The 22,409-nt window shown below is 38.8% G+C and overlaps 1 protein-coding gene across 21 annotated transcripts in view; it reads right to left on the reverse strand.

The window, feature by feature from the left end:
• Window positions 1–22,409, reverse strand: part of NEB (nebulin) — a 163,446-nt gene that overhangs the window by 114,984 nt on the left and 26,053 nt on the right. For all 21 annotated transcript variants that reach the window (XM_075180874.1, XM_075180876.1, XM_075180862.1 and 18 more), the window contains 20 exons: window positions 19,631–19,747; window positions 19,155–19,256; window positions 17,496–17,603; window positions 17,306–17,410; window positions 14,437–14,535; window positions 13,798–13,902; window positions 11,678–11,785; window positions 11,208–11,321; window positions 10,031–10,228; window positions 9,767–9,874; window positions 6,851–6,949; window positions 6,607–6,711; window positions 6,413–6,520; window positions 5,475–5,786; window positions 5,181–5,387; window positions 3,437–3,541; window positions 2,316–2,423; window positions 894–1,205; window positions 601–807; window positions 283–387 (listed from right to left, as the gene is read on the reverse strand). In XM_075180874.1, the coding sequence (XP_075036975.1) occupies window positions 283–387; window positions 601–807; window positions 894–1,205; window positions 2,316–2,423; window positions 3,437–3,541; window positions 5,181–5,387; window positions 5,475–5,786; window positions 6,413–6,520; window positions 6,607–6,711; window positions 6,851–6,949; window positions 9,767–9,874; window positions 10,031–10,228; window positions 11,208–11,321; window positions 11,678–11,785; window positions 13,798–13,902; window positions 14,437–14,535; window positions 17,306–17,410; window positions 17,496–17,603; window positions 19,155–19,256; window positions 19,631–19,747 (2,832 nt within the window). The remainder of the gene's footprint in view (window positions 1–282; window positions 388–600; window positions 808–893; window positions 1,206–2,315; window positions 2,424–3,436; window positions 3,542–5,180; window positions 5,388–5,474; window positions 5,787–6,412; window positions 6,521–6,606; window positions 6,712–6,850; window positions 6,950–9,766; window positions 9,875–10,030; window positions 10,229–11,207; window positions 11,322–11,677; window positions 11,786–13,797; window positions 13,903–14,436; window positions 14,536–17,305; window positions 17,411–17,495; window positions 17,604–19,154; window positions 19,257–19,630; window positions 19,748–22,409) is intronic.

A 22,409-nucleotide genomic window follows, 5' to 3' on the forward strand; every position in this document is an offset into this window, starting at 1 on the left:
ATTCTGCCGCTAAGCATTTACTAAACTGTCCAGCACTTTCAAGTAAAGTACTGATTCTTTCCATTTCAACTTTATTTCTCAACTTACTTCTTTACATTGAAAGTTGTTTTGACACAGTCATTTTTCCTTATTTGTCCTTTGCACTTATTGTAAGCTCCCACATATGTGTATATTAAATTATTTTATTGGCCCTTTTATTGATTTATTGATTGATTTTTTTTCTATAGCCAACTTACTACCATTGGCACTAACGAAGCACATCCATACATAGATCATACTCACATCACTTATATTAAGAGCGTTGACTTTGGCTTGAATAAAATTAGGATCATCTGAGTTCAGAGTATACTTGTGTTTTAATTTTTCGCCAGCTGCTTTGTATGTTATCTAAGGAAGGAGATGAAAAAAATGACTCTTCTTAAATAAAATGTCAGCACAGTTCATGTTATGGGTACAACTCAAGTTTAACATACTGTCAAAGAAACTGTCAGTAACAACGACTAATAAAAAAATTATTCAAAATATTTATTATATATTAGCAGATATTAGTCATATTCTATTATATATTAGTAGATACAGTTATTAGCTTGAGACACTTACATCACTCCTTTGTTTGGTGTTGTACTGAGCCAGAGCGATATCCATAGAATCTGGAATACTGGTGAACTTGAGAGTGTCGGGGTGTTGACGGTAATTCTTCTCACTTATCGCTTCGCCGGCTTTCTTGGCTTTTTCCACATCCAAAGAGCCCAATGGAGACCATCCAATTCCTTTGAACCAGCTGTTGTAATCTTCTTTATACACATTCTGAAACCAAAAAGACGGATTCACCAGGTGGTCCCCCTAAGGGAACCTAGAGAAGGTGCTGAGAGCTTCTTGAAGGCCATACTCACATCACTCTGAATTTGCATCATGTTCCTCGACAAGCCCACGCTCATTGCGTCTGGTAAGTAGGTGTAGTGATGGAGGGGCTGTTTGTAATTGACATTGGTGGCCACCTCCTGGGACTTCTTGGCAGCTGTAATGCTGACCATATCTAGCGGAGTGTGATACTTGGTCTTGGTGAATTCATAGTTCTTCTTGTACTCACGCTCTGACTGCATCTTGGCCACGGCCATAAAGTGGACAAGCTTTGGATCGTCCTGGAGGCTTCTAAAACCAATGTGCTTTCCCCTGGCTTTCTCATAAGCTTGTTTGTATTTGTACTAAAATAACAAGTATCTAGAGTCAAAGTTGTTCAGTTATTACGTATGAAGCAGCCATCAAGTTATTATGCACACACACTACGGGTCTGATTCATTAAGGGAAGTAAATGGCGATACGTTGCATATAATGTGCCACAGAATGCAGCAAGTTTTAATTCATGTTCAAGCACAAAAGAGTCTTACTACAGGCTGCATTTTCAGGAGGAGAATGGGCGTATGTCCATAGTCAATGTACAGTATGGGCGTGCCAAGCTCAAGCACATGCAGCAGCATCTGATTTAAGCTCTGGGTATCTCTAAGGTACTTGTTTTTCAGCCGTATCTCTTGCTCCAGCTACAGGTCTAGTCTAGTTAGCAGGCTTAGCATGTATGCTAAAACATGTGTTTGCAATTAGGAGCAACTGTAAAAATGTATTTTATGTACAGTAGACATTCATAACATCCTAAAAAAATATATTTCATGGAGGGAAAAGGAATTATTTTTTTTTTTTAAATGTTGTCATTAATGAGCGGACCCACACCCGTATTCACCACCAGATGTATCGTAACACCTGCTCCTTACGGACGTGCGTATACTTGATTTACATGTGATTAAATAACCGCACATTTTGTTTGCTTTGCGTTCCTTTATGAATCAGGCCCTACATGTACATTCTGTTAATGAATGTATGTTTGTGATCTAAAATACAAACTTGTCTAATCTACAGCCAGTCTTCTCACTATGGATTCACTACAAGCACCCTGACCATAGACGTTCGGGTTGACTGTCACTGTGCCACTGAGCACACAGTTTTCCGTAAGACCCTGAGCCAGCTATTCAGTTACTATTTGATTGTTGTGTATTCTTCATGTATTCTTCCTTCATTCTCATTGGCATCCGTGTTGTGAACATACGGAACACAGGACAATTTTGTGACTCTATTGCACGGGATCACATGTAATCTTGAAATAAAGTTTTCCAAATGACATTTTAAAGCAAAAAAACCCCAAAACAATAGAGTGTACAATAACATCTACTATGAACACATTATACTATCTCTTATACTGAATTACAGTTTATCAAAACACTATTAACCATAGGCGAAATAGCGTTAAGACCCTGGAGACTTACGTCGCTGGCAATGTTTCTTGAAGCTTTTGCAGCAACAATAGGAATTGAATCTCCCAAAACATGGTGTCCTTTAGCAATGGTTTTCTGCCAGTCTTGCTTGTAGTAACTCTGAAACAGAAGATAACTATTTATCAACAAAAATGGAAACAAATGTTCTGCAAATATTGCATTATACAGTAGGAATTAATTCCCTAATAACCCAGATTCAGGATTAGATGTTATTGATACATTTAAATTAGGTACCATTGGTTATAATAGTGAGTGGGTTTACTAGTGAGAACTATAAGAACTTCACTTAGGTGGGGCTTCAAAATGGGTGTGGGTTGGAATATAAGAGGTAGAACTAAGATATGGTAGGCGGCAGATTTAGTGATGTAGTGGATGTGGCTAACATAGATAATGGGTCTGAGTCATTAAGGAAAGTAAAGCACAAAAAGTAGTAACTTTGCACCTGGGTAAAACCATGTTGCATTGGAGGGGGAGGTTAATGTAAAATGTAGGGACAGATTTACAGCTGGGATAGGGCATGTCCTAGACCAACTTTAAATGTCAGTATAAAAATAAAGATATTAAGTATTTGTGTGTTACATGAAAAAACAGCCAGTATTTTTCTTATGTGCAAAACAATAAACTAATTTGCACCCCTTGAATTGTAACATGGTTTGTCCCAGAGAACATTTACTCCTTTTTTTGCCTTACTTTCCTTAATGACTCAATGTGTTTTTTGTCCTGCAGGCCCCTACATATAAGTCTTGTGTGTTGGCCATGAATGTAATTTACATGGATTTGAAGCCTCTATCACAACATGAACATTATATAATACAACATCGTTACCTACTCTCCCAGAATGTCTCCCAAATGTCTCCCGAATCCTGCCAGTTTCATTGGTGATGTTGGGGGTGGGGCTAATAGTGCAATAGGCCGAAATTGGTATTGTATATCAGGGGGCAGGGCTGAATGACAATGTCCGAGGAGTGAGCTCCACAGTTGGCAAGTACGCAGTGCAATCATAATACAATCATTATATCACAATATTCTTGAAAGATGCAGCATCAAAAAGCAACCAAAGATTTATTTAGAAAATTAATAGATAGAAAAAGAACATGATATAAATGACTTACATCACTAATGTTAGCTGCATTATACTTGGCCTGGATGAACTGCGGGGCATCAGGCATTAAATGGTATTTGTGCAAACTCTTCTCTCCTGACGATTTGTACAGTCTCTGTGGAAAACAAGAAGCGGAACAGTTTAAAATTGTTATCATCTAATCATCGTACAACTTTGGAGAATAATGGAACCTGTACATTATCAGCCGTACAACTGCAGGGTATTATTATGAGAAATGCAAGCCTAACATCATTCTTTAATAGAATCATACAATAATACAACAAAAAAATAAAACAAATCACATAACAATTTGACAGAACATGTGATTTACCATGTACACATAATATATTTTTAGTATATAAATATAAGTGTTTGTGCTGGTTTTTACATTACATTTGTTTAAAAATTAAGTTATTAATTAGAAATTAAAACTAAAATTTTAGAAAATAAGTTATAAATTAAAATTAAATTAAGACACGAATCTCAGCAATTAAACCATATTTCCCAGTACAACCGATATTACATGGAGCACAGAAAATGTAAACTTTAGGATCTATGTTATTGTGACAGGTAAAGAGTAGTTGTGGATCGGGACACAGTATATATATATATAATACTTATTATTATAAATAGTTTTATGTAAATATTTATATGATATATTGTTAGACATGCTAGACATAGTGTTTGCTATGTCTATATGTTCAGCAATATTTTGCATCCTAATTTATATAACTATAGTATATACTGTATTGCTTTGATTTTAAGACACACCCTTTTCCCCATATAAACATCTCTAAAACCGGGGTGCGTGTTAGAATCGCGGATGCGTCTTAGAATTGCGGGTGCGTTTCAGGATCAGGGGTGCGTCTTAGAATCGCGGATGCGTCTTAGAATCGCGGGTGCGTTTCAGGATCAGGGGTGCGTCTTAGAATAGCAGGCGGAAGTTTGATAGTTGTCTCTCCACCCCGCCCTCAGTGTTTTCCATTGCTGATTACAGTGGCACTCTTTGCAAATGTGGAGCCACTGTTATCTAATTATAGTGGAGCTTTTTTGTGTTCATTTTAATCCCTTACTGCAATGTGAGTGGCATCTACTAATCAAGATCTCTCTTTGTTTCAAACTAAAACACCTGCTGCCATCTGTATATAGAACTAATATAGGAGGAACTTTCGTGACTTTCTTCTTGTCTCCCCTTGGACTCATTATGATGCGCACCTGTAACATGCAATCCAGTGGAGAACTGTGAGTCTACACGGATCATCAAATCGGGGAGATCTTGTGTGCGAGTTACTTGCTACCTCCCGGGTAGTTCGTATTCACTTGAAAATCTATTTGAGCTCTAATTATTTTCACTCCATTATGGCTATCAGCATATTTGAAATTGACATTCTATTAGCGGTATAGTAAAAATATTTCTTACCGCTAGATATATTATTTTAGTGTTTTATTTATTCATAGGATTCATTCTTAGAGTGCGTCTTAGAATCAATGGCGTCTTAGAATCAAAGAAATACGGTAAGTGTATTGCTATTTTTAATATGCTTACATACATTTTTTATCTAATGAAGACTTTGGGTGGTCGTTGGTACAAATAGAAGATGAAGACAGTTGTAAATCCAGGTGGCTCCTCGATAAATTCCTTCATTGCAATAAAAGCTGGTCTATAATTGTATCCACCAACACTCACAACCTCCTATGGATCAACTGTAACAATGAATGGCCAATAACTTTGAATAAACAGTCCAGTTACTCACATCACTGAGTTGGAGGGCATTTGTCTTAGCCTGGACCATGACTGGAGAGTCGGCGACACTAGTAAACTTGATCGTATCTGGATGTTGGCGATATTTCTTCTCATCCAAAGCCGCCGCAGCCTTCTTGGCTTTCTCAACGTCAAGAGACCCAATGGGGATCCATCCAGTTCCTTTCACCCAGCTGTTCAAGTCTGACTTGTAGAGGTTCTACAAAAAAGCAGTTGTGTGAACTAAACCATCTTACGAAAAGGGCATGTGTATAAACTCGACATACTAGATGTCTAATAGACTCACATCGCTCTGTATTTCCATCATCTTTTTGGACAGCTCGACGCTCATGGCATCTGGAAGGTAGGTGTAGTGATGGTGGGGCTGTTTATAGTGGATACCACTTGCAATGTCCTGCGCCTTCTTGGCTACCACCACATTGACCATGTCTAGTGGGGTGTTGTATTTGGTCTTAGTCTTCTCGTAATCCTTCTTATACTCCCGATCAGACTGTATTTTGGCCACGTTCCTGTAGTGGACAAGTTTGGGGTCATCTTGAAGGTTTCGGAAACCAATAAGTTTCCCTTTCTGTTCCTCGTAAGATTTCTTATATTGCACCTGTAACAAAAAGATTAAGACATTTTTAATACATGACTCAGCTTCTACAACCTATTAATGATTGGTAGAGCTTAATGTTTTTTGTTCTGTCATTTTTTTTCCAATGCATACTGACATATGAATGCAGATATACTGAGTTAGCACACTTCGTTAAAGGACAACCATTAATCATATGTGAAACTAAAATCTAAGATTAGTGGCAATGTTTAGGGCATTTTCATTAGTACAAATTATTTAAAAATATCCCCCTAGAAATAAACACACACTTTTGTATATTGGTTTTCATCCACACTCACAACTTCCTTCTTTGGCCTGTATCATCGAGACTGGAGTTGGCTTTTGACCACTCCAACTGAGGGAGGGATCAAGTGAATGCCTGTAGAATCACAACACCTGCTTGCTACGCCATTTGAGCCTCCGCATTGTGGCTCAGTGAGACAGGGCTGCAGAGTTGAGCTTGGTGGAAGGAAGTTCACTTTATAAAAAGCCACTATTTTTTCTTCTAAAGGGTGTTTTTAAATTGGTCAAAATTCTTTAAACTGTGTCATTTTATCTTAGACTTTATTTTCAGTTATCACTGTTGAAATATGTCTTACATGTCACATGCCCATGGTTAATGTACTTACATCACTGGCTGCCTTTCTGGCAGCTTTTGCAGCCTTGATGGATATGGCATCAGATTTTAGATGATATCCCTTGGCCTTTAATTCTTCCAAGCCTTGTTTGTAGCAATTCTGAAAAAGATACAGTTGCCTTAGACATTGGAGAATTGGAAATATAGCATATTTAATTAAACAAGTATAAAAGATTAAGCACTTACATCACTGAGGTTATAAGCATTCACTCTGGCTTGGAGGTGTTCTGGAATATCTGCAGGTAGTGAATATTTGTGAATAACCTTCTCACCTTCTGCTTTATAAAGAATCTGTAAACAAAAAGCATTTGTTGTGTCAGTTGGATAATTGTGTACAGTGCATGCATACTATCTGGATCTTTGTATTGATGCAGTTTCAGCTTTTCCTGTGATTTATATAAATTGTACATAATTATAAGGATATACGTACATCACTCCTCTGCTTCTGGTTGATTTTTGCTTGGACCATAACAGGATCATCTTCGATTGAAGTGAACTTAATAGTGTCGGGATGTTGGCGATATTTTCTCTGGGAAAGGAATAAAATGTAAGTTCAGTATCAACCAAACATGAATAATCAATTCCTAACGGTTTTCAAGTAGCTGTAAGAATGGACGCAGGAAGTGAAGCAGGAACAGGCTGTAACAAAGGGCTGCCTAGGAGATTATTTGATTATATAGTGCAACAAACAGGGTTTGGCCAGACCGTGAACTAGGTAGTACCAAGAAAAATTAAAACCGATAAAATAAAACCGAAAGACTGTCTCTGGTGGTATGGATGAGTGAAACTGATGGTCTGTCTGGGTTAAGTGTGGCTGTACAAATATATATTATATTATTTTTTTATATATAATATTAAATTTTATATATTATATTTTATATATTTGCTAACAGTTATTTATGTAGCACACATATAATACGCAGCGCAATACAGAGAACATTTCATCATTCACATCTGTCCCTGTCCAGTGAAGCTTACAATCTATATTCCCTACACATACAAACCCATTAGAGTTATTTTTGTCAGAAGCCTGTTAACCAACTGGTATGTGCAGAACAAAGAGTGGACTGATTTTTTTAGTTGGTGAAATAAAAATAAGAATACACTGGAGAATGTTGGCCGTGTGAACAGATTGGGTTGGCTACATACAGCTAATTGTAAGAGAGGATTAAAATGACTGGAGCACTGAACTGGGTTGTCCTGTAGGGGTGTTACTAGAATGACTGGCTGTAGGGGTGTTACTTGAAATGACTGGCTGTATGGGTGTTACTAGATAGGACTGGCTGTAGAGGTGTTACTAGAATGACTGGCTGTAGGGGTGTTACTAGATAGGACTGGCTGTAGGGGTGTTACTAGAATGACTGTCTGTAGGGGTGTTACTAGAATGACTGGCTGTAGGGGTCTTACTAGAATGACTGGCTGTAGGGGTGTTACTTGAAATGACTGGCTGTATGGGTGTTACTAGATAGGACTGGCTGTAGGGGTGTTACTAGAATGAATGGCTATAGGGGTGTTACTAGAAATGACTGGCTGTAAGGGTGTTACTAGAATGACTGGCTGTAGGGGTGTTACTAGAATGACTGGCTGTAGGGGTGTTACTAGATAGGACTGGCTGTAGGGGTGTTACTAGAATGACTGGCTGTAGGGGTGTTACTAGAATGACTGGCTAGAGGGGTGTTACTAGAATGACTGGCTGTAGGGGTGTTACTAGAATGACTGGCTGTAGGGGTGTTACTAGAATGACTGGCTGTAGGGGTGTTACTAGAAATGACTGGCTGTAGGGGTGTTACTAGAATGACTGGCTATAGGGGTGTTACTAGAATGACTGGCTAGAGGGGTGTTACTAGAATGACTGGCTGTAGGGGTGTTACTAGAATGACTGGCTGTAGGGGTGTTACTAGAATGACTGGCTAGAGGGGTGTTACTAGAATGACTGGCTGTAGGGGTGTTACTAGAAATGACTGGCTGTAGGGGTGTTACTAGATAGGACTGGCTAGAGGGGTGTTACTAGAAATGACTGGCTGTAGGGGTGTTACTAGAAATGACTGGCTGTAGGGGTGTTACTAGAATGACTGGTTGTAGGGGTGTTACTAGAAATGACTGGCTGTAGGGGTGCTATGAGACAGGTCTGTGTTCAAAAATGATCTCATTGTGATTGACTATAGAGACATTATTAGATAGGACTGTCTGTGCAAAAGAAGTGACCAGAACTAACTGCAGGGATTTATTGTAAGTTCATGTGACTGGCTGTGAGAATGGAGTGATCTAGGGGTAAATTTATCAAACTGCGGGTTTGAAAAAAATGGAGATGTTGCCCATAGCAACCAATCAGATGCGCAGCAGCTCCCGCTTTATTTTCTTTTTTTTGGGGGGTGGAGAGGTGGGGCGCCCCTGGATTTGGTGTATGGATCTACTGTATTTAGTGTTTAGTATTTAGTATTTAGAATTTAGAAAGGACTGGCTGTGAAAATGGACTGATGAGGACTGACCATAGGGGTGTCACTGGATAGGACTAGTTGGGAGAATGGACTGATCAGGACTGACTGTAGAGATGTCACTGGATAGGATTGGCTGTGAGAATTGGCTGATCAGGACTGACTGTAGAGATGTCACTGGATAGGATTGGCTGTGAGAATTGGCTGATCAGGACTGACTGTACTGATATTACTGGATATGACTACATGTGAGATTGGACAGATCAGGACTGACCATACGGGTGTTACTGGATATGACTGCATGTGAGAATGGACTAAACAAGACTGACTGTAGGGATGTTACTGGATATGAATGCATGTGAGAATGGACTAAACAGGACTGACTGTAGGGATGTTACTGGATATGACTACATGTGAGAATGGACTAAACAGGACTGACTGTAGGGATGTTACTGGATATGACTACATGTGAGAATGGACTAAACAGGACTGGCTGTAGAGATGTTACTGGATAGGACTGGCTGTGAGAATGGACTGATCAGGACTGACTGTATGGACGTTACTTGATAAGACTGCTGTGAGAATGGACTAATCAGGACTGACTGTACTGATATTACTGGATATGACTACATGTGAGATTGGACAGATCAGGACTGACCATACGGGTGTTACTGGATAGGACTGCATGTGAGAATAGACTGCTCAGTACTGACTGTAGGGGTGTTACTGAATAGGACTAGATATGTGATTGAGCTGGTAAAGACTGGTTCTAGAAACGTAATTGGGTAACGCTACTTGTCAGAATGGACTAGGCTGGAGTGTGGAGAATGAGACATTTAGCACTTGTGTCAGAAGGTAGGTGCCCTGTTGGTTACCAGGTCCCTAGCGGTGATGTTAATCACAGTAATTACCTCATTCAGTATCTGTGCACCCTTTTTAGCTTTTTCAACATCCATGGATCCATACGGCACCCATCCACAGCCCTTTACCCAGCTGTTATAATCTGACCTGTAGTCAATCTAGAAGACAGAGAGAAGAAAAATGTCATATATAAAACAAGAATAAATAATGCACAGATAAAATACTTGGCAATGAATCGCAGCCTTCCATCCAGCAGACTAATTATAAACAAGTATCGTCAATAACTAATAATGTATCAGACTGAAGTCACTTACATCACTCTGGATATTATAGGATTTCTTGGCCAATGACAGGCTGACACTGTCAGGGGGGTAGAAGTAACTGTGAAGAATGTTCTTATAATTGACATTGCTGGCGATATCTTGGGATTTCTTTGCCAGCGTGACTAGTACCATGTCCAGGGGGGCAGAGTATTTGGTCTTTGTCCTTTCATAGTCCTTTTTGTATTCAATCTAAAATAAACAAACAAAAGAAAAACCATACCAGGTCAATGGCTCACTGCAATGATGGATTTTGGATTTAGTAGAGCTATCAATGTAGTTATCCATACAATTATGTATTATTTATTATTTATATATATATATATATATATATATATATATATAAACCTTCCCTATGGATTAAATTAATTGGTACTATTCATTATTATGTCAGCTCAACATCAGTTTATTACAAAATTATACACAGTTCCATTTTTACGATAACCAAATTATGCTTATTCAATATTCTGATCATGTGATCCTGTGCATGAAAAAAGCTACCTTTACTTATTAATGCTCTAAATTTGGTTTAAAACACAACCATCAGCAACATAGAATTCTGTTTTATATTGCTCAACATTCCATTTCTTGGTATTTTTGGATTTGCCTCCCTTCTAGTAAGGTTTGTCTCCTTCTTAGAGGCGAGTAGTTCTATTTTAGAGACACAGGGCTTTCAAAATAGACTTCCATCCCACATAAAAAATATATTTGAACATGATGCCAGTGCTTCAAATACACTCGACATATCATATTCAGCCATCTACACCGGGAGGTGAAGTTAGTTCTCTAGAGGCAAAACGTCCCCAACTCAGACTCATTCCTCAGTATGAAATACTACAATATCATAGAGCAGCGATTCTCAAACCTGTTTTTTTTTTAGCTAGCAACACAAGGGTCATTCTGCCATTGTTCTGGGACCCCGGAAGAGACAATTAAGGAAACCTGAAAATAGCTTCTTTCTGAGTTTGAGGTATCCTTAGGGTCTCCATAATTTTTTCAAGGCACCCCCTAAGCCAAAATAATTAACAAGTAGTCTCTCGCCTTGCTTACCCAGCTTTCTACCGACCCAGGCACTGCACCCTTGTGAGATCGTCACAGCACCCCAGGGAGCCGCGGACCACAGTTTGGGAACCGCTGAATTCTAACTAATTGATTCAGACCACAGACTTACATTACTCTGGTTATGGGCCACTTTTACAGAATGTAACATCTTGGGGTCATCTTGGATACTTAGAGCTCCGATCATCTTTCCTCTGTTCAATTCATAATCTTTCTTGTATTCCACCTGCGGACATAGGAACCACGTTACATAAGGATTCTAGTCGTCAACAAATGTCAGAATGTCCTGTGCACTAGAGATTCAAAAATAGTGTGCTTGCACAGCCAATCCACTTTATAGGGGTGCAATTACATTACATGTACAATATAGTTGCATCCAATGCAATACTTCTGTGCCAGACTATATAGACAAGACTAAGCTGTGTGTTTGCTGTGCAAGTCTCGCTGTATTTGATGCATGCATTACTTTCTTTTCTAATGCAGTTTCACATTGTATTGCGAAATTTCATGTCAACATTTATTGAATGCAAAAACAGAAAACTTCCAAAATGCAATCACCCCCCAAGTGGTGATGTTACTTACATCGCTTGCTTTCTTTCTGTTTGCTTTTGCTGCCACCAATGGAATAGCATCAATTTTAATGTCAAACTTCTTTGCTTTGCTTTTATCCCAGTCATATTTGTACCATTTCTGTAAAATAAAAATGAAAATATTTTGTCAATATCTATCCATCCATCAATCCCCCCCCATCCATCCTACCGTCCATCCATCTCATTTATTTCTCATATCTATCTATTCAATATCTATCTCCTCGGGCTGTTGCAGAGTGCTGGCTGTGAGATACATTTCAGGGATTACCGCTGAGACATTTTTATAACTTCAAAATGTCAAATTCCCCGGCATCCTACACCCATGTGTGCAAATCTTCATTTAGATTTGGGAATGTGAATAGTCATCATTTTCACAATGTTGGCACACGGAACAAGGAGGGGGCCTCGGGCAGTATAATCTCTTAAATAGGTGCATTTATACCAAACTTTAAAGATACTCTAGCTAAAAGATATTTCCTTCCCTATCCTATAACATGAATTGTTACATTAATTTAAAAAAATTAGCAATTAATTGTATATTTGTGTCACTTTTTAGTCCTTTAAAAGGCAAACAAAGACATATTCAGAGAATTTAAAAGTAACTTAGACACACTTGGCCGTATCTGCCGATTTTGTGAGTATCGTACGACAAATCGCTCATGCCCAGTGGGAGCAGCAATGTTCACTGCATCTACGTACGAAAAGGACACTTACTACAGGTTACGAATTCTGGGAGTGAACAGGGGGGGGAAGAGGCGTTCGCCCATAGTCAATGTACAGTAAGGGCGTGCCAAACTCGAGTGCACTCAGCAGCTTCCGATTCAAGCTTTGGGCATCGCATAGTTACTTGTTTTTTTGCCGTATCTCTTGCTCCAGCTACAGGGCTAGTCTAAGTTCTGATCAGTAGTGATGACAGTCTTGTATGCATGCTATAACATGTGTTTGCAATCAGGAGCAACTGCAAAAAATTATTTTATGTTCAGAAGACATTAAGATCATCCTAATAAATGTATTTCATGAGAAAATATATATATATATATTTTGTTGTTTTTGACTATTTTGTCATTAATGCCTATATTATTAACAGGCAACATTAATTCAATTGTTTGTTTTATTTCTGTGCGTTATTTTGCAACTGTGTATTCCACATAGGTATTGGACGTATCCTGCAGCGTCTTGTGTAGGAGAGCTGAGCAGACCTACACCCGGATTCATCAGCTCAGGTATCTTCAGATCCGCTCCTTGTCGAATTCGGGAGCAGGCAGAGACGAATTACCTGTGTTCTTTAAAAAAAAACTGCACGTTGCTCTCTGAATGCAATGCCTTGAGGAGTCAGGACACTTACATTACAAGCCGATTCACCCTTTCTAAATGACGTATCAAGAGAAGGGACTTAGGGGTAGGAGGTGCTGCCCATAGCAACCAATCCGATTCTAGCTGTCATTGATCTAGTATATTTTAGAAAATGATAGCTAGAATCTGATTGGTTGTTATGGGCATGACCCTCCACTTTTTCTTTTTTAGAAGGTGTGATAAATCTATTTCATAGTATCATAAAATAAGTTTAAATGTGTATTGTTCATGCACAAAGGACCAACCTAATTTCCTTATAGAGTAGGCACATAAACTATTTCCCAAGCTAATTATACAATTTGTATGTCACTGAACAGTGGGAGGAAGCCACAACAGCTGGAGGAAAATCCAGCAAACTCGGAGAGGACATACAAGCTCCACACAGGAAGCCCCCTGGTTGGAATCGAACCCAAGGCTCCAGAGTGGTTAGCATAGTCGGATCATCCACTAAGCAACCTAGGCTTTTGTCTAGATCCCATTGAGCACTGAGGAGCCCAGGTTACCATAACCCACTTTTATGTTATGCTTTTTTGACAAATAGAGTGGGTGAATGGAGCCTAAACCAGCATTGCCTAGGGCCCCATTCTGTCTTAATCTGGCGCTGGTGGTTAGCATTGCGGAATGTGATTAGTTCATGGATACATTTACAAACATTTCATACTGAAGCGCCTGCAGGAGGAATCAGCCGGTGATCACCGATTTATGTCACTGGCTACTCTTGTTGTACAGTACCATGTATATAGGAAGACAATTACTTACATCACTGAGGTTGTAGGCGTTAAGCCTAGATTGAAGGATAAAGGGAGAATCTTCTGGGATAGAACACTTGAATTTCTCAGATTCATGCTTTGCTTTGTAATTCAGCTGGAACGAATAAACAGGAAATGGTGATAAAATTGCAGATACTGGCACCCAGTGCAACCATTGCAAAAAGTCTGTCAACCGTGTAAACCGTGATTTTAAACAACTACTTTAACCCTAGTAGTAGGATAACGGATGCTTTCAGTGAAATAAGGCCTACATTTATTTCTTATGTATATTAAGACATTAAGTGGCAGCCACCAATTTTTTCTACATTTTTTATGTAATATGAATATGTATTTTATAACTCAGTAGAACATAGAAACTGGAAATACTCAGGCTCAAACCATAGACGTGGTACATATATTATGTGTAGTTTAGCAGTATAAGTAAGGCATTAATATTTTTTTTACTGGTCACTATATTTTGTTTATGTGACTTCTTTTTAGACTACCAGTAAATGTAGCTGCTGGCAGCCATGTCTGTTTGTAACAGCCATAACACCACTCTAATTTGGGTATATCCTGGTAATTGTGTTTGTTTCTGATGACGAATAGTCTCTAATATCACAAAGACACAGTCACACTCAATACTTACGTCGCTGAGCTGCTTTGAGTTCACTTGTGCTTGGACCATTTCGGGGGAATCAGCCACTTGAGTGAATTTGGTTTTATCCGGGTGTTTTTTGTAGACATACTGAAGAAAACAGTGAAGTAATTTATTAGTGTTAGAAAAATCTGAACAACAATAGCTGAAACTGTCTTTTATTTTGTATACTTTTATTTACTCTCTTCTTATCTTCCTACTCTACCTCCTGTCCTCTTGATCCCATACCCTCACAAATTGGTAGGTCCCTGTCTCATGTGCTCATTCCACTTTTAACTAAAATCTATAATCTATCTCTTGCTACTGGTTTCTTTCCATTACTATTCAAGCACGTAGTGATTACTCCTGTTCAAAAAAAAAAAAAATTCTGACCCAAACTCTCTTTCAAATTACGGCCCCATCTCTCAGCACCAAACTTCTCGAGAGAATTGCCTACACTCGCCTCACACGTTTCCTTTTTGCAAACAACCTATCTAATCCTTTTCAATCAGGCTTTTGCTCTCAACACTCCACAGAGACTGCGCTGACCAAGGTTGTCAATGATCTGATCACAGCTAAAGCTAAAGGTGATTACTCTCTTCTAATTCTCCTGGATCTCTCTGCTGCATTGGACACTGTTGACCACTCTTTCCTCATACAGACACTACAATCCCTAGGTCTTCAGGACACTGTCCTATCCTGGTTCTCATAATACCTATCTAATCACTCTTTCAGTGTTAATTTCTCTGGAACTATCTCCACTCCGCTTCCTTTATCAGTTGGAGTACCACAAGGCTCAGTCCTAGGTCCTCTGCTATTCTCTATCTACACCACCTCTCTAAGAAAACTAATAAACTCCTTTGGATTTCAGTATCATCTCTATGTGGATGGTACACAAACTTATCTATCCTCTCCTGATCTCTCACCATCTGTGTTGTCTCGTGTTACTGACTGTCTTTCTGCCATTTCATCTTGGATGTCCTCTCGCCAACTCAAACTCAATCTTTCAAAAACAGATTTAATAACATTCCCACCCGACAATAGAAACTTCCTGCCTGACATTTCTATTTCTGTTGAAGACATGACCATGAAGCTCGCTGCCTAGGTCTAACATCAACTCTATATTTACATCATGCTGCATATATATAAAAACATTTCCAGAATACGCACATATCTCACACAAGACACTGCAAAAACATTAATTCAATCACTCATCATCTCCCACATCAACTATTGCCACTCCCTCCTTACTGGTCTTCCCAAAATCAGACTTGAGCCCCTACAATCAATTTTGCATGCAGCGGCTAGATTGATTTTCCTTGCAAATCGTTTTACATCTGCTGAGTCACTCTGTCAGCCTCTACATTGGTTGCCTATTTTTGAACGAATCCAATATAAAATTCTTCTACTAACATACAAGGCCACCAACAAAACTGCACCAACATACATCTCTTCACATCAAAATATCTCCCAACTCGACACCTCCGTTCTGCACAAGATCTGCGTCTCTCTTCCACTCCCATCCCTTCCTCCCATTCCCGGTTACAGGACTTTTTTTGAGCTGCACCCACTTTGTGGAATTCCCTCCCTCGCACAATAAGACTTTGCTCTAGTCTTGAAAACTTCAATCGTTCTCTGAAAACCCACCTCTTCAGCTTATAGTATTCCTCTACCACCCTCTTAATCTCCCTAGATTACCCTATTACCACCCTCTACACAGCTAACACAAGACAACAACCCTCTGACCAACATAGTTGTGTGACTGAGCACACAGCCCACTAAATACTTTGTAACCTTTGCATTCTTGCTGGACAAATATTCAATATGATGTAGCACTTACCCTTGTGTATCAAACGATTGTGCCATAGATTGTAAGCTTGTGAGCAGGACTCTCTTACCTCTACATGTGTATGTTTTACCCAGTATTGTTTTATTACTGTTTGTGGCGCTATATAAATAAATGTTGATGATGATTTATCAGGCAATGTCCTGTAATCAGTTTTGTAAAAATGTATAAGGAGTATTTTACTACCTGTGATTTTCCTTTGAAATTGCCATGTGTTTGGACACATGAGGTTAAATTTACTAAAACTTCTAAAAAGGAAAAATGTAGGCCTTGCCCATAAAAGCCAATCATATGCTAGCTATCGTTTGTCTACTACATTCTAGATAAATTATTGGTTGCTATGAGCAACACCTCCAATTTTCCTTTTTAGAATCTTTAGTAAATCTACTCCATGGTTCTTTTAAAAGGGCGGCAATGCACAGTAGTTATGTCTCACTTGGTGATCCCTCTTGCCGTAAGAGTTGGTAGGTTGTCAAAGGACCCAACGTCAGACCACAGCACATTTTGTATATTTGCTATATTGGTGCTGGAGACACACAATAGTTTAAGTCAGAGAGTGGGGATGATTGTGACAAGCAGTGAATGTTTTGATACCATTGTGTGTGCAAGTTGACATGACCTATATATGCTAGGTCTCACTTGGAGATACTTCTTGTTTTATTCAAACAATCAACTGAATAAAGCAGGCTCCCTAGGCTAAATAAAACACTGCCAGCTAATTAGTGATCGTACACTCAGTAAACTTATTTCTTTTAGAATGTTGAGAGAGAAAAAGCAACAGCTCAACAACGTAGAGGTATTTTAAGATAGTCCCTTGGTGTTGTCCTAAGGACAATAAGCTACCAGTAATTGTCGAATCTCATCCTACGTCACCAAACTGAACAATGCTCTTGTCAACCAGTCGCTAATGTCCAACTTGCACGATAAGCTATACTTGTGGTTCTCAGATAAATGACATCTACTATATATACAGCTTGTGTTCATTGCGCTCTTGTACAAATGAAATATGAATAGGGCATCATTGCGCGTACTTACGTCTTTACACTGATCTAGTTTCTTGGTAGCCTCGTATTCTTGGGTAATGGTCTGGGGGAAGTAACAGTGGGCCTTATCATCTTCATAGTCAGCTTTGTAATTTTTCTGAAATGAAAAGAAAGCGGTGACGACCAGGATTTGTGACTTTTGACGTGCCAAGTATAGACGTGCCTATATATATTATACTTACATCACTTCTGAAACCGGAGACTTTGGCGCAGTGCAGCATATACGGATCCTCGTAGCTGCCAATGTAATGTCCCAGAACATTCCTGTGATAGTGATCTTTGTATTTAAGCTGAAAGACAGAGAAGGGAAAATCAATCGGATGTTGATAGAAAATAAAAACAATGCAAAGAACAGTACAATTAATATGTAGGACCATTGCCTTTTACAGTACTATATGGGGGAGATTTCATTAGCTGTGAAGTGTCTACGAAACATCCGCGATACACTTTGCGGCGGAGATTGACAGAAATCTCCGCTCATATTTCCTCACACCCCATTGAGGTGCGAGGAAGAATGAGCGTAGATTTCTACCATAATTACTGGCAATATGCGCAGCGCGATGTTCGGGGGCGCCACATCGCCGGCCATTGAATCTCCTGCTATATGTGATTATCTTACATTAAAACAAGTTAACATTCCATCTCATCAATTGTGTGTATGGGATTTATTTATCAATCTACCCCCGTCTCCGGCAATAAGACTGGATTCTTATTAATTGCAATTTATCCAAAAACCTAATCCGGGGCAGCTGAATGATGCTCAGCTGTCTCTGTGATACTGGGTTGGAACGGTAAGGGTTAACTTACCGCCATAGGGCAGGTCTCTGCAGATATGCAAATGTGTGAGCTGTCTAGATGGCACAATGGAACTGAAAGCCAGGTTTTGGGCTTTCAGCTCCCCTCATATAAAAAAAGGAAAGAAAAATATGTATACACTGCTATACATGTTATATAGGCTTCACCATGCAAACGCGTAGGCGGCACATGACTGCCACTCTTACTGCCAACCACTAGTTTACTAGTGGTTGGCACTCTTACTAGGTTACCACTAGCGATAGCAGTGTTTTCACCCTTTAGCAAGATTAATGAATGCCCTATTTGTGCAAGTACTAGGGGCTTTTCATCCATTGATAAATCAGCCCCCCATATCTGCATAGAATTCATCAGAAAGATTCTATTGTACAGTCAGCTCAACTCTCTTAAAGTATTTTATCAAACTGCAACTAATGTAGGGAACAACGCATTTCGCTTTTTAAATGCACCTATTCATCTCCCTCAAGCAGACACAGGTGCATGGGTACATTCAGATTCTAGGAACTACCTATGGAAAATTAATCTATAGACACTGTGTGGGAATTCACATGGCGGAAAGTGAAATGTCACTTCAAAGTCCACCCTAGGACCAGCTTAAGACCACCAACGTCTTTCATTTCTCCTAAAATACTATTTGTTTTAGCCTCATTTATGTCTTAAATTAATCATGGGTGAAGAGGCATCAAGGGTTAACTGTATCAATCTGCGCATTCTGCAAGTTGCTGACATTAGGCGACTTTGCAGGGCAGATTTAAAGCGGCAATGTCTACACAGGCACGTTTTGCCTGTAAAGACATTGCCTGTTTTAAAACTGCCCTGCAAAGATGCAGAATATCGGTGCCTTGCAGTATGTCCAGATTAATGTATTTACCCTCAGGACTGTCCTTATTACACATATCATTTTTGTGTGTTTAAACGTATTTATTACATTGGTAAAAGTGAGATACAAGATGCAGAATTTGAGACACCCACAAGGGGCGCCAATGATTTTTTTTTAGGACCCAACAGTGGTAGCACAAGACACTCACATCTGAGAAGCTCTTTAGAACATTATCAATCTGAAACTTGGGGGTATCACAGTAATTAATACTGGTTCCTCTGGCTTTTTCATAGGAATCCTTGTATAATTTCTAGAAGGAAAAAAAGAAAGTATTAGTAATATTATTATTTATAATAATGTCAATAATTGCTGCAATCACAAGGGTCTTTTTATATACTATTATATTATATATAGTGTATATAGGATATACTATACACTAATATACTCCATGTAATCATAACCCCTCCAGAAAACACGATTTACCCACTCAATGGGTTATTTAAAACATGAAAAACACCTGTGGTTTAATAATTAAATTCTTTCTGGCACTACAGACAACCTTACACTCATTCGTCAGATGATAAACAGACTACTCTAAAAAGCATTACAACAGCATCCAAATTATATATGTAAAGCAATAATAATAACATTTCCTATATGTGACTTTTGCATGCTAGAACTTACATCACTGAGGGCCTTTCCAGCAGATCTGAGCTGTCGAAGTAATGGATTTTCTGTGGCAGGAAGAGTGTGGTAAGCTGTGGGTCCCTTGGACTTCTCATAATCTGCTTTGTACTGCACCTATGGAAATAATGCAAAAATTATTATTTATTGAAGTTGGTTCTGGTAGCGTTTGTCTTTTAATAATTCCCATGCACTGAATGGCAACAGATTAGTTGCAAAAAAAACAAAAAAATTAAAAGTCTCTTTGATAAAAAATAAAAATACAATAGGCCATCACAAGACATCTGAGAAGCCAGGTCAGCATCTTTTTGTGTCTTTGTTATGGCACTCTTCCTATCCCAGTATTTCCTATTATGTATGAATATATAATGTGTGTGTTGGCAGCAGATAATTGAGGGTGATGTCCAGAAGTCCTGGAGATAAGGAAAATGCTTTTATTTAATGGCAAATCTTACACTGCAATAAAACACATTCTACTCAACTGTCAGTTTCTAGTTTCCTGTCTTTTTTTAAATCTTTATTAACAACGTAACAATACCATCTTGAGACAGGGAGTTATATTGAGTAAAACATGAAACACATACAATACAGTAGAACTGATGCTGAAACAAACTCTGTCCCTGTAGATGATAATGCAACTGACACTTACTCCTAGTGATCCAGGAGATCAGCAGAAAGCAAGTGCCTATCCCTAAGAAGTAACCACTTGCTGGCTTGAGATCACTGGAGACTCCGACCCAATCAGCATCCATACAGTATGTGAGTTGACAGTCATATTTTGCTAACATCTTCAGATTTCTGTGCTGAGTGAATACTGCATGACCCTCTTAACTGCATTGCAATCTCTTTGGCGTGGTTCACTCGCTCATCTACAGAGAATTCCGATTGTGGCTGCCATATCTGAATGTGTGGTGCTTGGCTCGAACAGCAATATCCCCACTGCTTGTCTCTATCTCTCATTACAAGATAGAATATTATATTCTCCTTTCAACGTCAAGTAAGCAGTAAGCCATCATTGTGAATACACATTTTGGTTTCTGTCCTTCATAACAGCTTGAGAATTGCCCTAATTTTATAACTCTTGTTAAGTAGAAAGCTCCCATCTTCCTCTTTCTAAATCTGGACTCCCAAGTAGTATGTCACGTCTCCCAAGTCTTTACTTTAAAGTGTTTATTGAGAACTTTACTTAACTTTTTTTAGCCTTTCTTGCGAGTTATGATCTCAATATCTACATAGAAAAGCAGGTACATTCATAATTCATCTTTACATTTGTAGTACAAGAATGGATCAACTTGACTTCATGTGAAATCTTCCATTCTTCATGTGAACTGAGTCCATACAGTGATCTCTGTAATTTCCAACGCATTTCACTTTTCTACTTTTCTCTCATATCCTTCAGCATTAAAGAAAGCTGTTTTGATGCCATGGTAATGAATGTACTTTGTTTAGTGAATGGAGTAAAAGTGGCATCATAAATTTCAGAGTCATAGTTTGTCTTAAAACCCCATTTGCATTCAATTGCATTCTTGCCTAGTAGTATGTAAGGCAGGAGCTTGGGTGGAGTTCTCATGTCCCATCTTGTAGATCTTCTAACTCCTTTTTTGGATAACTGAACCATCTAATTTGATTTCAATGTCACTTTGCTCTTTTTCCTGTGTTTGTGACTGATCTTGTTGCTCAGCCTGAACTACTTGTAAAATATTGTGAAATTTGAATGAGAACGAGTTTTTATCAATCACCACACTTCTGCAAAATTTATCTTGTTGGTGTCTTGGTGCAGAATTCTGTATCCTTTTGTCTTTTACTGAAACCTAGCAGAATTAATTCCTTTGCTTAAGCTTCTCCATTGGAATGCTTTTCTTTTGGATCATGTACATAGGCCTTGCTTCCAAAATATTGTAATAGGCTTATTTCTGTTTCATTGTTCATAAGGAGTTTCTGCTGTTACCTTACTGGGTAAACAATTTTGGAGATAACAGGCTGTCATGCTTGCTTCAACCAAATATGCCATTGTCATCCTTGAATGGCACAACATTGCCTTGCGTAGTCAGTTTCCTCATTGAAGACAAGCTGCTTTCAAGATACATTTAGTATATTATTTTCAAGTATATTTTTGGTTAGTCTCAGTAGTTAAGGTAACCTTCCCCAATCCGTAATATACTGTCCATTAGCTACTGCAACTATTTCCATCTTCTTTGGTCAAAATGAGAGAAGAAGCTTTTATTGTTAGTCATGTGACTCATGGCCCTGGATTCAATACACTATGCAAGCTTAGATGACGCAGCCATACAAGTGTTAAATGAAACCTCAATACCTGAAGTGTTGTCTTAGAAGTGTTCGGCTTCCATTGATTATTTTGCTTCTCAATTTGATTCATTCTAGATTTCCAAACTCTGCTGCTGACCAAACTTATGTCAGTATGCTGATACTCTCTGGGCACATTAACTGTTCTGTTTTATGCTTGTATTCTTCCACAAGCTTGCCTTTACATATTGTGACATGAGTTTGTCTGCAGATGAAGCATCCAGTGCTATCACAAGCATTTCATAGCTGTTTGGGAGACCACTAAATAGCAACATCCCTACATGGAAGTCTTTCTTCTCCACTAATACGTCGGCATTCTAACATTTCCAGTGTATTCTTTATGGAGCCCTGCATATGTTGGCCCTTAACCAGCTTGGTTTAGAGATTTGCTCTTTTGGTTTTTGATCTTTCTCATCCCAATCACCTTGGGGTGAAAAAAACCTGGCATCTTATCATCCCCATTTATTTATATAGC

This window comes from Mixophyes fleayi, chromosome 7 (assembly GCF_038048845.1).
Source record: "Mixophyes fleayi isolate aMixFle1 chromosome 7, aMixFle1.hap1, whole genome shotgun sequence".
In the NCBI taxonomy this organism is placed as follows: Eukaryota; Metazoa; Chordata; class Amphibia; order Anura; family Limnodynastidae; genus Mixophyes; species Mixophyes fleayi.